This window comes from Octopus sinensis, linkage group LG19, assembly GCF_006345805.1.
Source record: "Octopus sinensis linkage group LG19, ASM634580v1, whole genome shotgun sequence".
Lineage (NCBI taxonomy): Eukaryota > Metazoa > Mollusca > Cephalopoda > Octopoda > Octopodidae > Octopus > Octopus sinensis.
The window spans coordinates 31,313,426-31,330,225 of NC_043015.1; the positions used below are offsets into that span (position 1 = coordinate 31,313,426).

The window sequence follows — 16,800 nt, forward strand, 5'->3', positions numbered from 1 at the left end:
ATTAGTTAACGAAGAATCAAGATATGTGATTGAGAAGTTTGCTTTCCAATTACATGGTTTCAAGTTCAGTTCCACTGCATGGCACCTTGGGCAAGTATCTTCTACTTGTGAGAGGGTTTGTTAGATGGAAACTGAAAGATATGTATGTTTTAGTATGTCTGTGTGTGTATCCTTAAGTTCCATTGTCATACAATCAATGTCATTCATTTCCAATATTTTGCAAAAGCATGCATGACCAGGTGTAAATATCACCTTGCTTGGAAACAGGTGAGGGTTGGTGACAGGGAGGGCATCTGGCCATAAGAAAATCTTCCTCAATAAACTTCCTTCAACTTAGGCAAACATGGAAAAGTGGATGTTAGGATGTTGTTGAATAGTCCTAGATGATCCAAGACCAAGAACACTTATGATCAAATGTGTTCCAGCCACGACACTCCTGTTTTTTTTAGAGGTATATATAGGAATAAATTTTCCAATTTGGCCTTTTTTTATTTAATATGTTGGTGAAGGCAGTGAGTTGGCAGAAACGTTGGCACACCGGGCAAAATGCTTAGCAATATTTCATCTGTCTTTACGTTCTGAGTTCAAATTCCACCAAGGTCGACTTTGCCTTTCATCCTTTCAGGGTCAATAAATTAAGTACCAGTTGCATACTGGGGTTGATCTTATTGACTGCCTCCCTCCCCCAAAATTTCAGGCCTTGTGCCTAGAGTAAAAATGAATATGCTAATGTGAGGAAATTTGGCTGATATTTCTAGCAAATTGAGAAATCCCTCACTAGTTTGTTGATGTTGATTAGATGAACATCAACCCTTATCAAATCCTACAAACCATTGTTGGCTCCCAAAATATCTAAGAATATATTCCACCATGTGTTTTTTGTTTTTAAAATGGTAGAATATGATTTGAGATGGATTTTGGTTGTTATTTCTAGCAGGTCCACTGACCATATAGCATCTCCTACAATTATTAAACAACAGCTTCATAATATTGTTGTTTAGATCCAGATCAGCTCTGATCAAGTAGACTCATAAATCCAGGCGTTCCAACCATGTCCATTCCCATTTATTTTCAGACCCTGTATCCAAGACCAAATTATCCAACGTGCCCTTCAACTTTTAACATAGTAGGGTGTGGCTTGAAGGAAATTTGACTGCTACTTTAAGCATGCCTAGCATCTATGTCAAGGTTCTCTAATTAATAATTATATGTTGGTGGCTGGGGTGGAAATGGTGTATAGAAGTTTTGGATGGATATACTTGGCAGCCTCCTAATACAAACAATTTTAAATATATATATATATATATATATATATATATATATGTGGCTGTGTGGTAAGGAGCTTGCTAACCAACCACATGGTTCCGGGTTCAGTCCCACTGCGTGGCATCTTGGGCAAGTGTCTTCTGCTATAGCCCCGGGCCAACCAATGCCTTGTGAGTGGATTTGGTAGACGGAAACTGAAAGAAGCCTGTCGTATATATGTATATATATATATATATATATATATATATATATGTATATATATGTGTGTGTGTGTGTGTTTGTGTGTCTGTGTTTGTCCTCCTAGCATTGCTTGACAACCGATGCTGGTGTGTTTACATCTCCGTTACTTAGCGGTTTGGCAAAAGAGACCGATAGAATAAGTACTGGGCTTACAAAAAGAATAAGTCCCGGGGTCGAGTTGCTTGATTAAAGACGGTGCTCCAGCATGGTCGCAGTCAACTGACTGAAACAAATAAAAGAGTAAAGAGTATATATATATATATATATAAAAAAAAAGAAAAGAAAATCAATGCTAACTCCCTCCCACAATGGCATGCTGATCATCTTCTGCTGTTATAGCCCCACCCTTATTGACCTAACCAGTCTAGACTACAACTGACCTAAATCAGTTGTTCTTTCTATCATCATTTTAACAAATGTCTGCTCTTGTACAACCAAATGGGTGCCAATCGTGTGAGCTGAAGTGTGACGTTTAACACATGAAATAGGCTGAATTAAATTCAACATAAAAAGTCACTCAACACATATCCAATAACTTGTATTTCTGTGCACTTTTGTGAAGAAAAAAATTTTTTATCGGATTCAGTTATTAAAAGTATGCTTGTTGATATGTGTGTGTGTATATATATATGTATATACATACATATATATGTACATATATTTGTATATGCATGTATTTATATGTATGTGTGTGTGTGTGTGTATGTATATATGTGTTTATGTGTATGTATACTCTTTTACTCTTTTACTTGTTTCAGTCATTTGACTGCGGCCATGCTGGAGCACCGCCTTTAGTCGAGCAAATCGACCCCAGGACTTATTCTTTGTAAGCCTAGTACTTATTCTATCAGTCTCTTTTGCTGAACCGCTAAGTGACGGGGACGTAAACACACCAGCATCGGTTGTCAAGCAATGCTAGGGGGACAAACACAGACACACAAACACATATATATATATATACATATATACGACAGGCTTCTTACAGTTTCCGTCTACCAAATCCACTCACAAGGCATTGGTTGGCCCGGGGCTATAGCAGAAGACACTTGCCCAAGATGCCACACAGTGGGACTGAACCCGGAACCATGTGGTTGGTTAGCAAGCTACTTACCACACAGCCACTCCTGCGCCTATATATATGTGTATGTATATATATATATATGTGTGTATGTATATATATATGTGTGTGTGTATGTATGTATGTGTATGCATGTATATATGTGTGTGTATGTACATATGTGTGTGTATATACATGGGTATGTATATATAGAGAGAGAGAGGGGGGGAGAGTTTATGAAAAAAACAAAAGACGAAGACAGGTGGTTTACAAAACAAACAGATGTATTAGTATAAAAGGTGCTTTGGCTAAATTGTTGCTATTTTATATTTTTACTTTCGCACATGCACGTTGCTTCTTTTTGATTTTGTCGACTACACTGCATAGTAGGGTCAGTTGGGCACTATCTGTGAGAAAAACAGCACCATGACGCAAATCACTCTGCCAGAAATTTGGAACATGCTGTACTGCTTGGCATTCATGCCAGAAGCTCCAATATGAAAATTTCAGAACATTTGGGTGTCAATCTGAGGACAGTGCATGTCCCCAAAATATGTACCTAGAGTGATAAAAGATCAAACATCCAGTCAACATCATGGTGTTTGGAGTGATCACTAGGATGGTGACATTATGCCTCTGTTCATCTTCCCACACAACCTCAGATGCAACACAAAAGCCAACATCAAGTGCCTGGAGGAGGTAGTGCTGCCCTGGGTCAAGAGGATGGCTGCTGGAAGACCCTATGTCTGGCAATAGGACTCTGCACCATGTCACACAAGCAGGAGAACCCAGTCATGGTTGTTAGGCAATTTCTGCAACCACATCACCCCTAACATCTGCCCACTTAACTCCCCAGACTGCAACCCCCTTGATTATTATATGTGGGGCACAGTTGAGCGAGAGACCAACAAAACTCCTTGTAACACCAAAGATGAGCTGAAGTCAAAGATAATGGCAGCATTCACCAACTTAAACAAGGAGACCGTCCAGAAGAGTTGCAAAAGGTTCCAAAGTCGTTTGACGGCTGTGGTTGAAGCCAATGGCGATTTTATTGAATAAATTTACTCTTTAGTATTTCAAAAGTACCAAAATTACACAAGGCTTTGGTCGGCCCAAGGCTATAGTAGAAGACACTTGCCCAAGGTGACATGCAGTGGGACTGAACCCGGAACCATGTGGTTCGTAAGCAAGCTACTTACCACACAGCCACTCCTGCGCCTATATATATATATATATACACACACACACACAGCGTCATAGAAAGCATTTCAAGGCAAGCACTAGGACATGATGGAGTCCTTGGACTTACTGGGTCCTGTTGAAGCATCCAACCCATGCCAGCATGGAATATGAACGTTGATGATATATGTTTGTGTCTGTATATAATTATGTGTGTGTGTGTGTGCATGTATCATCATCACTATCATGTAATGTTCACTGTTCTATGCTTATGTAAATATATATATGTGTGTGTGTAATGTATGAAATTAAGTAAACGACAAGGGGGACATGAAATTATGCAAAGAACTTCATTAGCTATTTGTATGTGTGTATAAATGTATAAAACGTGTGTGTGTGTATATTGATGTATGTGTTAAGTGCAGGAGAAAGAATAACATTTTTTTATTGCTCACAGCCTCATAGGCGCAGGAGTGGTTGTGTGGTAAGTAGCTTGCTTACCAACCACATGGTTCCGGGTTCAGTTCCACTGTGTGGCACCTTGGCCAAGTGTCTTCTACTATAGCCTCGGGCCGACCAAAGCCTTGTGAGTGGATTTGGTAGACGGAAACTGAAAGAAGCCCGTCGTATATATGTGTATATATGTATATATATATATATATATATATATATATATATGTATGTGTGTGTGTGTATGTTTGTGTGTCTGTGTTTGTCCCCCTAGCATTGCTTGACAACCGATGCTGGTGTGTTTACGTCCCCGTAACTTAGCAGTTCGGCAAAAGAGATCAATAGAATAATTACTGGGCTTAGAAAGAATAAGTCCCGGAGTCGATTTGCTCGACTAAAGGCAGTGCTCCAGCATGGCTGCAGTCAAATGACTGAAACAAGTAAAAGAGTAAAAGAGCCTTTTTGATTTTAGTCATAATTTAGCCCTCACTGAGCAAACCCCCTTTTAAAGGTATTCCAACCATAAGCTTTCTGTCCTTTATTCAGGCATTGCTTATCTAGGACTACATTATCCCAAGTGTCACCTCCCTCTTCTAACATGCTAAGATGTAATTTGATGGAACGTTGGCTGTTGTTTTTAGCTTGTCAAGTGACCACAATGAGCCTCAATGCAGTGGCTTGTTTGTGAGTTAATTAATGCATCTGTGACATTTTCTTGCTTTGTTGATCCTAACAATTATTGATTATTATAGTATATGTGTGTGTGTGTGAGGGAGAGAGAGAGAGAGAGAGAATTGTAGGGCAAAGGGAATGGGTGCATGAATAGAGCAAAATATAAAAAAAAAAAAACATAGAAAAGGAAATGATGAACTAGTGAGGGGGTCTCTGTTCACAGTTGTTATTCAGCCTGCTAGAAATAGTACAGCTAAGAACGTGGCAACCTGGCAGAGACGTTAGCATGCCTGGCAAAGTGCTTAGCAGTATTTTGTCTGCCACTACATTCTGAGTTCAAATTCCGCCAAGGTCGACTTTGCCTTTCATCCTTTTTGGGTCGATAAATTAAGTACCAGTTACGCACTGGAATCGATATAATCGACTTAATCCGTTTGTCTGTCCTTGATTGTCCCTACTGTGTTTAGCCCCTTGTGTGTAGTAAAGAAATAGGTATTTCGTCTGCTGCTACGTTCTGAGTTCAAATTCCGCCGAGGTCGACTTTGCCTTTCATCCTTTCGGGGTCGATTAAACAAGTACCAGTTATGCACTGGGGTCGATATAATCAACTTAATCCAGCCTCCCACACCTACCCTACAATGTCATTGAAAGAAAAGAACAATCGCATCATCAAGATCTCAAAGCAGCAAGATGATGCATGATTGACTCAAATTAATCGTTATCTTTTGAGAGAGTGATCTGAATACTAAAAGCTTAAAACAACCAGAACTTATACTAGCAAGAAAATTGCAGCAAAGCTGCATGGTAGCGATGTCAGATGTGGCATGCAGACCATCATATGACTTGTTCTATTCTTCTCTTCCATTTGACGAATTCAGTGTGCACGTGCGCATTGCATGTTCATACTTCTCTTTCTGGCTCCTGCTCAAAACAAGTTTACAGATCACAACCATCTCACGAACATGTGTTCACGAGGAGTGCTTCACGCTCTGACGGTTTTGAAATAAAGGCACAGAATATAAGAATTGTACAAAAAATTGTATTTGTCTGATCAGTCATTAAAAATTGCCAACACGTATTGGTAGGTGACATAAGGGTGAGTGGCACTGTAAATTTGTTCAACTATTTGAATGTATATAAGGTGGTTCTATAGTTAATTTGTACATAAAACTATTCGTCTATAGGATAATGCTTGAATATATACATGTGTATTGTATGAAATTTGTTTTGATTAGGAATTTTCTGGACAGTTTATTTAGTATTGTTGAATAAAGTCGTGCATAAGATCCAGTCAAAATGAATTTTATTATAGACTTGACTCTACATCTAGTATTGATTCTCTCCACCATTCCACCATCAGTAAATGTTCTGATATTATTTCTTAAATTAACAACCCCGTCATCATTTACCGTTCACTTTCGATGCTGGCTTGGGTGGGACGGTTTGACAGAGAGCCAGAAAGCTGCAAAGTTTTGTCAGGCTCTGATGTCTTCTATGGCTGGGTGCCTTTCCTAACACCAACCACTTTACAGAGCATACTGGGTGCTTTTGTGTGTGTGTGTATGTGAGAGAGAGAGAGAGAGAGTGTGTGTGTGTGTGAGAGAGAGAGAGTGTGTGTGTGTGTATGTTGAGGCACATGGCTTAGTGGTTAGGGTGTTGCACTTATGATGGTAAGATTCTGGTTTCAATTCCTGGACCAGGTGATTCATTGTGTTCTTGAGCAAAACACTTCATTTCACATAGTCCACTCAGATGGCAAAAATGAGTAACACTGTGATGGACTGGCATCCTATCCAAGAGGAAAACATATGCACCACAGAATCTATGGAAACTGGCAATTATATACCATGTGATCACATGGCTGACCAGATTATCAGATGTTGTTACACACCACTGGTCACAATGTGATTTGCAATGTTTTAACCTTTGGATGACACCACCCTGCTGGCAACGTGAGCAGGCCAACATTTTCCCTGATTGAAAAGGGGGACTAGGGCAACATGAAATTAAATGTTTTGCTCAAGAACACAACTCACTACACATCAAAATTGAACTTTTAGCAGATAGAAACTTTGCTGTAGTTTTATCATTTTCTTTTTTACCTAATACTTTTATCATTTCCTGTGAGTGTGTCTCAGTTTCTGAATGTGTTCACCGTATCCCTGTCTGTATAAGAAGTGGTCAAAAGTGTTGCTGACAAGGAGAGCATCTGGCTGTAAAGCTATGCCTCAGAAAAGGTATCCAACAAATGGGAAGATGGATGTAAAAAAAAAAAAAAAAAAACGAAAAAAACGTTGATGTTTTGATATACAAGTAGGGTACTGAAAAGTTCCTGGCTTTAAGGATTTCACAAAAGACCTGGCTGGAAGCCCAATCTTCTGGGTTCTTTTACAGGGCTTAGAAAAACTGAAGGACCACTGCAATAAGTGTGTAAGTTTGAGGGAGGAATATGTTGAATAAAATCATAATTAACTGATCCTTCTGTATTTTTGATGAGCAATTTGCTTAAAGTAATTAATATTGATTTCTCTTCAGATTTCAATTTAGTAATAGGAAACCTTTCTTCTTTTCTTTTTTCCTCATCTCCAGCTCCATGAAATTGTCCCTGCTGTAACGACCTGTATTGTCAGTAAACAGTTGTGTATGAAGCCCGATTTAGACAACCACTGGGCTTTGCGAGACTTTGCTGCAAGACTTATGAACAACATCTGCCGGTAATCTTCTATCTTTTCTCTTTTGCTTGTTTCAGTCATTGGACTGCAGCCATTGCTGGGGGCATTGCCTTGAAGGATCTAATCCAACAAATTGCCCTCACTACTTACTTTTTTTTAAAGTCTGGTATTTATTCTATTGGTCTCTTTTGCTGAACTGCTAAGTTACGTAAACACACTAACACTAGTTGTAGGGATGGGGTGGGGGGACAAATACAACAACACTAACATACATACACACACAACAGTCTTCTTTCAATTTTCAACTCCCAAATCCACTCAAAAGGTTTTGGTCAGAGCGGGGTCACAGTAGAAGACATCTGCTCAAGGTGCCCTGCATTGGAACTGGACCCAAGACCCTATCAAAAGCTCTATCTCCCTATATATGTTACCTTATTCACCAGAGTATAATAAATGTAGTTAGAGAAGTTCCAGAAGCTGCTTTCGTCTCCAAGGTGGTGGTCGTGGTGGCAGCACTGTTGTTGTTTAACCCTAGGTCAACCCTGATTCACAAAAGCTGTGATTAAAGGCATTACAACTGTGGTGATCCCATCTATTTTTTAAATGTAGTTTATCTAAAAAAATGTATTATTCAATACGACCTTCCTTTTTCTAAAATATCAAAGTGTAAATGAGAGAGATTAGGCTGCTGTTTTCAGCAGGATGAGCAATTCTCTAAGCTAGTGTTCCTCAACCATTTTTTACTTATGGACCCCTTTGATTCTTATTTTCCTTAGATTGATCCTCCTAGTCATTCAGTGTTTAAAAAAGACATATTATATTGTTTATGATTAAATATTATTAGAAATTGTGTTAAAAGAATTGTTAGAATATTTTGTGTATTATATATTTTCTTTTACTCAAAGCCAGGAATTTCTGAGCAACCCTTTGTACCTATACATACATACATACATATATATATATGCATACATTCATAAATATATATATATATCATCATCATCATCATTGTTTAACGTCTGTTTTCTGTGCTAGCATGGGTTGGATGGTTCAACCGGGGATCTGGGAAGCCAGAAGGCTGCACCAGGCTCCAGTCTGATCTGGCAGAGTTTCTACAGCTGGATGCCCTTCCTAACGCCAACCACTCCATGAGTGTAGTGGGTGCTTTTTATGTGCCAGGGGAGTCTAGCAGCGGCCACAATCAGTTGGTGTTTTTAACGTGCCACCGGCACGGAAGCCAGTCAAGGCGGCGCTGGCATCAGCCACATATATATATATATATATATCATGGAGGCAATGACTCGTGCCTGAGGCGTTTGGCAATATGCCATGCCTGAAAAATCCTGTCAAGTCAATTGAAGTAACAGCTGTAGCCATCGTCAGTATCACATAACTGAGATCTGTGCCAGTGGCATGTAAAAAGCATCTTTCATGCTTGAGAAGACCCTTCAAGCCAAGTTGTGTTCGTTGGTGTCACATTACCGGCACCCGTGCCAGTGGCACATAAAAGGCACCTTTCAAGCATTGACCCTTACGGAGGCAATGACAAATGACTGAGACCTTTGGCAATCTGCTGTGCTTGAAGAAGACCCGTCAAGCCAAGTGATGATGATATATACTGTACGGATCGTTTGTGGATTTTCAGCTGATTGGAGCAGTAGCATCTTAAGAAAGCTTCCTGCTTGGATTATATATTCTACCCAACATCCATACTGTTTTATGTGTATGTGTATTTGAGAGGAGAGATTAGAAGAAAAATGTTTTCAGGTTGAAACGTCTCACACTCACACACATCTCCTTAGGTTAAATAATGATCTTTATAATGCGTCCGTGTCTGTAACGCGTAAAAGCACCAACGAATCGTGGCCGTTTGCCAGCCTCATCTGGCCCCTGTGCCAGTGGCACGTAAAAAGCACCCACTACACTCACGGAGTTGTGGTTAGGAAGGGCATCCAGCTGTAGAAACACTGCCAGATCAGACTGGAGCCTGCTGCAGCCTCCTGGCTTCCCAGACCCCGGTCGAACCATCCAACCCATGCTAGCATGGAAAACAGACATTAAACGATGATGATGATGAACTTGATGATAATGCCTGAATATAAAGATGATTTAATCCTTTTGATGTTGTTATTTTAGTTTCACCTGATTTGTGAACTGATAGCATTATGATCTGGTATCAGTGTGCAGGACTGTTTTGTGTTGTCTGGGAAAGGATCACCTGCTGCTGCTTTCAAATACTTTCCATGAGAATTGGGTCAATTCAATCAATATTGTGTTCTGTTTTTGACACTATTAATTTTGAAATGTTTTAAGTACTGAAGTATTTTATGTTAATTGCTCAATTAAAACTACTAATTATTCATTGAATTATTGACTCTGCAGAACAGCTATCAGTGTTAACCCTATTAAACACATATTGCATTATTAACTATCCTATTGACCAATCTTGCCTTTGTCTTCAGCCCTCAACTCTTTGATAGCATCATAGGGGCAACATTATGAGATTCAGCTTACTTGCTTAAGCTCTTTACTCCCTATGGAGCGTAGACCATGGACAACTTTTCTTCATTGTTCTTGACTCTAGACTGTCCCTGAAGGAAGGCCTCCCTCTCCCAGATTTTGTTGATTTTGAATTGCTATCAATGCTTGTGTGACCCCCCCACTCCCATTTTTCTAGGTAGGGATGTTGATCCTATGCAACCCCTCTGAGAAGAGGTGGTCCATATTAGTCTGGCCTCTAACCTTTGACCCATCAAGCACAAGAGACCCTACCAGGAACTTACACTCCAATGATATAGCTTTCAGAGTTATTGAGATATACACAAGCTACCACACCACACCACGACAAGGACTGGACCTTGTAGTGGTTCAGTGACATCTCTGTCCCAAGCACTCAGGCCAGATCTCTGATTTGCAGATACCTTCCACCCTCTCTCTTTCCTGCTAGTCTTGTAGTTTCTTATAATCAACCACAAAGAACATCTGGTTCCAATGTTATATTTATTCTGACAATTACGACATCAATAAGTCTTTCTACCAGCCACAAGGCCTGAGGTTTTTGCTGGGAGGGGCTATTTGATTACATCAACTCCAGCGCTCAACTGTTGCTTATTTTATCGATTCCAAAAGGACGAAAGGCAAAAATCAACCTTGGTAGCATTTGAACTTAAAGCATGAAGCTGGAAGAAATACTGGTAAGCATTTAGTCTGGCATCCTAATGATTCTACCAGCGCGCCACCTTCAACTTCCCTATTAATCATCATCATTGTTCGACTGTAGTCGAGACAATGGAACTTACCATGCTACGCCAGACTTCATGGTCCATCATAGCATCACAGAGGTCCTGTTGCTGGATGCCTGTATCCCTGGAGATTACATCAGGGTAGGAGAGTGTGCGCCCTCTGGTATCACAAGCAGATGGCTTCCAGAGGAGAAGAGTAGAGATTACCTCATTTTCAGCTCTACAACAATGTCCAGCAAACTGTACTCTTCTACCTTTCACAAGAGATGATACAGGTGGTAATTTCCCATATATTTGTACTTTGGTTGGATGGCGCTTCCACAAGAGATTTTGAGCTCTCATAAGGAGGCGAGTGTAAGTTCCATCCAACTGCCTCTCAAGCTTCTTTGATAACATCCAGGTTTCTGAGCCATATAGTAAAATTGGTTCCCTATTAATAATCCTTTCTACTAAAGGCACAAGGGCTGAAATTTTGTGATAGGGGGCTAGTTGATTACATCAACCCCAGTGTTTCACTGGTACTCAATTTATTGACCCTGAAAGGATGAAAGGCAAAGTCAGCATTGGTGGAATTTGAACTCAGAACGTAAAGACAGATGAAATGCCACTAAACATTTTGCCTGATGTGCTAACGATTCTGCCAGCTCTCCACCTTCTTCCTTGTTAATAATAAGAGTAATTAATAATCATAATAATTTTTGTTTATTTTAGTTATTATTTTTTTTACCTTCTTTCCAGGATTAACAGTTTTAAGACTAACATATTTTTCCGTTATATTTCATTTATCGGATAATGTTATTTTAATTACCTCTAGAACTTTTAATACTTGCCGAAACAACCTTCAGACAAGAGTGACAAAGCTTTTTAGTAAAGCTCTCCAAACAGAAAAGGTTCCTCTATCTACACAATATGGTGCACTTGTTGGTCTTGGAGAGCAAGGACAAGAGGTAATGTCAGACTTTTCTAAGCTACTATCTTATTTTCGTATTTATGTTTTTGTTTTTATGCTCTTGCTAAATTTCCTCCCCCCCCCCATCTTCTCTGCTCAGTTACTGACATCTAAACAAGGAAAACACTTCTCTCTACATTACAGGTTGTGAAAGCTTTCATTGTACCCCATTTGAAGGTTCTTGGTGACCGGTTAAAAGCAGTTATTGACAGCCCTGTTGTGAATAGTTTGGACAAGCTTGCTGTTGATCACGTGAAAAAGATTTTGTTGGTAATTGTTTGTTTTTTTTTCAGTTCTGTTTTATTAATAATTCAACTGTTTTGGTTTTCATAAAGTATAAGAATTTTTTTTTAATGCTAAATTTTTCATTTCTTTTTGTTTATCCTTAACCCTTTAGTGTTTAAACTGGCCAAATCTGGCCCAATATATTCTACATATTTTATATTCAAACTGGCCATATCCAGCCTCTCACACCTAACCTACATTGACAGTCTAAAAATAAACAATTACATCATTGAAACCTCAAAGCTATAAGGTAATGCATGATTAATTAAAAACAATTTAAATAAAAAAGCATTACATTTAACAGAGTAATCTGAACACTAAAGGGTTAAAACATGATAAGGATAAGATGACTGTAAATTTAGTTAAAGTGGTGGAAAACCAGAATCAGCTGTGAATTCAAACCCTTGGTGCAACAATTTACATTATGCTCCAGAGAAAGACAGATAATATCATTGTGTCAGTTGCCCTGAAAGACAATATTTTACAACTGTTTCACAAATGAGTAGTTAACAATAGGGAGACTACCATCATCATCATTTAATGTCTTTGTTCTATATGGAAATAAAGTTAGCCGATATTAATTTTTTCAGCTACAACATTTGAAAGCTGCCCTTCCTTAACCCTTTCGTTACCAATCTGGCTGAAGCCGGCCCTGGCTCTGAGTACAAATGTCTTGTTTTCATAAGTTCTGAATTAAAATCTTCCACCAACCTTAGTCACAATTTATGTTTCTAACACTAGCTGAATGATAACTAAGTTATTTTATTAAATTCTTTGTTATATTTAATATTAATTGAAAGGAACACAAAGCATCTCAAAATAAATACAGTAACAAAAGGGTTAATTTCAGTCAGTCCATTAGTATAGACTCACACCACATGGCTAAGACAACTGGCACCTCTCAATCACAATATTTTCACTTAATGGCAAAAGCAAATATCTGAAGAAGCTTCAACCACAATCAGAAAGGCTTAGAAAGAAAACAATAGAATTTACTTGCTGGTTATGTGGTTAGAGTAAAACGAAACACTTTGTCTTTGTCAATGTAACAAAGCCAGTAATAATGAATTATCTTGCACAAACACACACACACACTGCTGTGATCACTGTATACACACAGTTACACTTAGACAGTGTTTCTCTTGGCTTGTAATTACAAAAGAAAACTTTCTGGTTTTGCAATGATAAATTTTATGTGACGTTTAGGTTGCTGACAATTTTCACCTTCATATTGAAAGCTGCTCATATCAAATTATTAGCGATTACTTTTGACGAGGAAGAGTTTCAGAGTGGGGAGAAGAAGGAAGAGAGATGGTTACAGTCAACTGAACTAAATTCCTAGTATTTTACTGGTATCGCTTATAACAATCATCATCATCGTTTAGCGTCCGCTTTCCATGCTAGCATGGGTTGGACAGTTCAACTGGGATCTGGGAAGCCAGAAGGCTGCACCAGGCTCCAGTCTGATCTGGCAATGTTTCTACAGCTGGATGCCCTTCTTAATGCCAACCACTCCGAGAGTGTAGTGGGTGCTTTTTATGTGCCACCGACACAGGTGCCAGACGAGGCTGGCAAACAGCCATGATCGGATGGTGCTTTTTACGTGCCATCGGCACGGAGGCCAGACGAGGCTGGCAACGGCTATGATTGGATGGTGCTTATTACGTGCCACCGGCACGGAAATAAAATGAGATATAATGTCAAAGTCAACCTTGGCAGAATTTGAACTTGGATTTGTGATTATCATTCAACAATCTGGATGAATAAATTAGTTACAAACAGACAGACGGTCATAACGTACAAACATTTCTCATGGCACCAGTTTACACTGTTTACAGATGCTTACATTTTTATGTTTTCCATGAATTTTTCATGGGTCCAGCTCATAAGACTAATTGTTACTGCCAATGTAGCTGTATTCGTGGTTGCTGCTGCCACAGTCATCAATGATGATGATTCAAAGTGACGAGAGTTACTGTTGGGCAAACATTTAAAGAAAATATATTGGGTTAAGTAAGGTATACTAGCCATCTCAATATGGCTAACCACTAAGGGTGGGTGTTACTGTTGCTTGTTGCCCCAGGAGATCATCATCTCCAGCTGGCTCTAGGCACACTTTCTCCTGGGGCTACAAGCTACAGTAACACCCACCCTTAGTGGTTAGCCATATTGAGATGGCTAGTATACCTTACATTGTCGTGCAGTTACTCTCTCTTTCTCTTTTACTTGTTTCAGTCATTTGACTGCGGCCATGCTGGAGCACCGCCTTTAATCAAGCAACTTGACCCCGGGACTTATTCTTTTGTAAGCCCAGTACTTATTCTATCGGTCTCTTTTGCTGAACCGCTAAGTAACGGGGAGGGACATAAACACACCAGCATCGGTTGTCAAGCAATGCTAGGGGACAAACACAGACACACACACACATATATATATATATATATATATATATACGGGCTTCTTTCAGTTTCCGTCTACCAAATCCACTCACAAGGCATTGGTCAGCCCGGGGCTATAGCAGAAGACACTTGCCCAAGATGCCACGCAGTGGGACTGAACCTGGAACCATGTGGTTGGTAAGCAAGCTACTTACCACACAGCCACTCCTGCGCCTATACTGTTTACATCTTGTTCAGAGATTTATTATTTATTGTGTTTTTTTCCTTTTTTTTTTCCAGAAAGTTGTGCCACCTGTCCTGAAGAATACGAAAACAGGGAATGATTCTCTGGAAGACTACATGAAAGAATACGGATATCTTGGTCAGGCTTTACATACAGCTGTTGTTCAGGAGAGACAAACACCAATAGCAACTAACATGGCATCGACCATGACTACAGGCAGTAGTGTAAGTACTAAGTATTTTGCTTTGCTTTGCTTGGAAGGAGATTTAAGGAAATGTTGATTGTCGACACGGGGTTTCTTTTAAAAAGTTCTTCTGGTAATACATTCCAGCTGTTTACATTCTGAATTCAAAACCTGTCAAGGTTAACCTTGCTTCCCTCCGACTGAGGAGCCAGAAGGATGTAATAACAGTCAAGCGCTGATGTTGATTATTTAATCAACTGATGATGAAGCTGCTAGGATTCTTTGTGTAAGGAACTATGGCTACGAATCCTGAACAAATCCTTTTAGTACTGCTTCTATTTTAAGTGCAAATGATTGTGTAAAGGAAATATGTGCTATGTCTGTTATTGTGCCCTATAGGATTAGTTCTTTTGCTCAATATAAAAGTATAGTCCAGTGTTTCTTATAAAAGAGGGAGCACTGTGAGGGTTCAGAAAAGGGAGCAGACAAATGTTTAATTGAATTAAGATGGTTATTTTAAGTTTATCCAACACCATAATGAAGAAACAAAGATTATATAGATGCAAGTTCTATTTTATCTTCTTGAGGACCAAGATATGTGGTGCATTGCTGCACTGAAGAAGACCTACCCACCACGACTGAATTTATATCCTAAAACCAAAATGCCACGTAAAAAGCATTGGTGTTAGTGCCAGGTAAAAACACTGATGCTGGTGAAACTGGGTAAACAGAAACTGCCTAGAAACCCATCAGATGGATTTTACCTGTAATTTAAAGGTATAGCCTTGAGACATACACTATGTCATGCTTACTCTACATAAGGATTATATTAATTGTGCACACGTCTGTGGGATACTCAGGCATTGTCATGCTAATTCAATAAGCAGGTAATTCATTGACTGAACAACTGAATCCTCATTATTTGAAATCAATAATTTTTTTGTGTGGGAGGAGGGGCGGTGGACTGATAGCCTAGTTTTGATTCCCGGCTGTAATTGATTCACATATATTGTTAATAGTATTCTTAAAGAAAGTAGGACCATCACGATTTATTTTTTCTGAATGTGACATGGTAAATTATCTTGTATTGACTTATCTTATATGTTACTGTTTTTCATTTTCTTTCCTTTTTTACAGACAAGACAACCAATTTTGATCCATTCTGGCAGCTCCACACAAACCAACATGACCTCCAGTGGAACTAACACACGTATTGTAACCCCATCAGGTGGAATGGCTCGCACACAAGGTCCCGGTCAAAACAAACTTGTAATCGTCACTCCTCCAACCCGTCCAACAGGAATGGGTGTTCAGACGTCTTGTTTCACTAGCGGCAGCAGCAATACATCGACACCTACCATCGTGAAATTAGTCACAGCACCAAATACCAGCTCCAACAGTTCAAAGATTGTTGTCATGTCGGTTCCTTCAGGTGCAAATTCAAACTCACAAACTTGCTCTACCATAATGCAAACGAGCAGCACAAATACAGCAGCAGTTTCCACCACAACCCATGACATGGGCATGAAAAGCATTTTCAGTGCTACACCATCGATCGCTATCAAGAAAGACCCCAACAGCCCCTAAGGGTTTTTATTCTTGCTGCCACAAAAAAGTTATCAAATAATTATTTTTGATTGACTGTTGTTCCTGATGCAATTAGGACAGACTTTGGACAGTCCTGAAAGAATCTTTTCAAAGATAAGTGGAGGAAAAAAAAAATGTCCATTTTAATACCCAGTGTTTACAGACTGAGGTGCTTTGAGGTGTTGGGGATAATCTTTATCAAGCATTTATCAAGATCTGGCTTAATGACCTAACAAATGATTATTGAGGCATTCAGTCAATTCAATCATTTCATGCTACAATTAGACAAATTAAATGGTTTCAAAGACATGTTGTAGGATAAAAGAAATTTTATGCAATCAAAATAAAAGCCATTTCCAGTCTTCAACAAATATTTTCAGGTGTACTCTGAAAAATTT

At 39.2% G+C, this 16,800-nt stretch overlaps 1 protein-coding gene across 2 annotated transcripts in view; it reads left to right on the plus strand.

Annotated features, from left to right (window-relative positions):
• LOC115222272 (transcription initiation factor TFIID subunit 6) overlaps positions 1 to 16,800 on the plus strand; it is a 36,034-nt gene extending 19,234 nt beyond the window's left edge. For both annotated transcript variants that reach the window (XM_029792440.2, XM_036511231.1), the window contains exons 8-12: positions 7,454 to 7,578; positions 11,590 to 11,722; positions 11,869 to 11,994; positions 14,688 to 14,855; positions 15,953 to 16,800. In XM_029792440.2, coding sequence (XP_029648300.1) covers positions 7,454 to 7,578; positions 11,590 to 11,722; positions 11,869 to 11,994; positions 14,688 to 14,855; positions 15,953 to 16,402 — 1,002 coding nt within the window. In that variant the 3' untranslated portion in view covers positions 16,403 to 16,800. The remainder of the gene's footprint in view (positions 1 to 7,453; positions 7,579 to 11,589; positions 11,723 to 11,868; positions 11,995 to 14,687; positions 14,856 to 15,952) is intronic.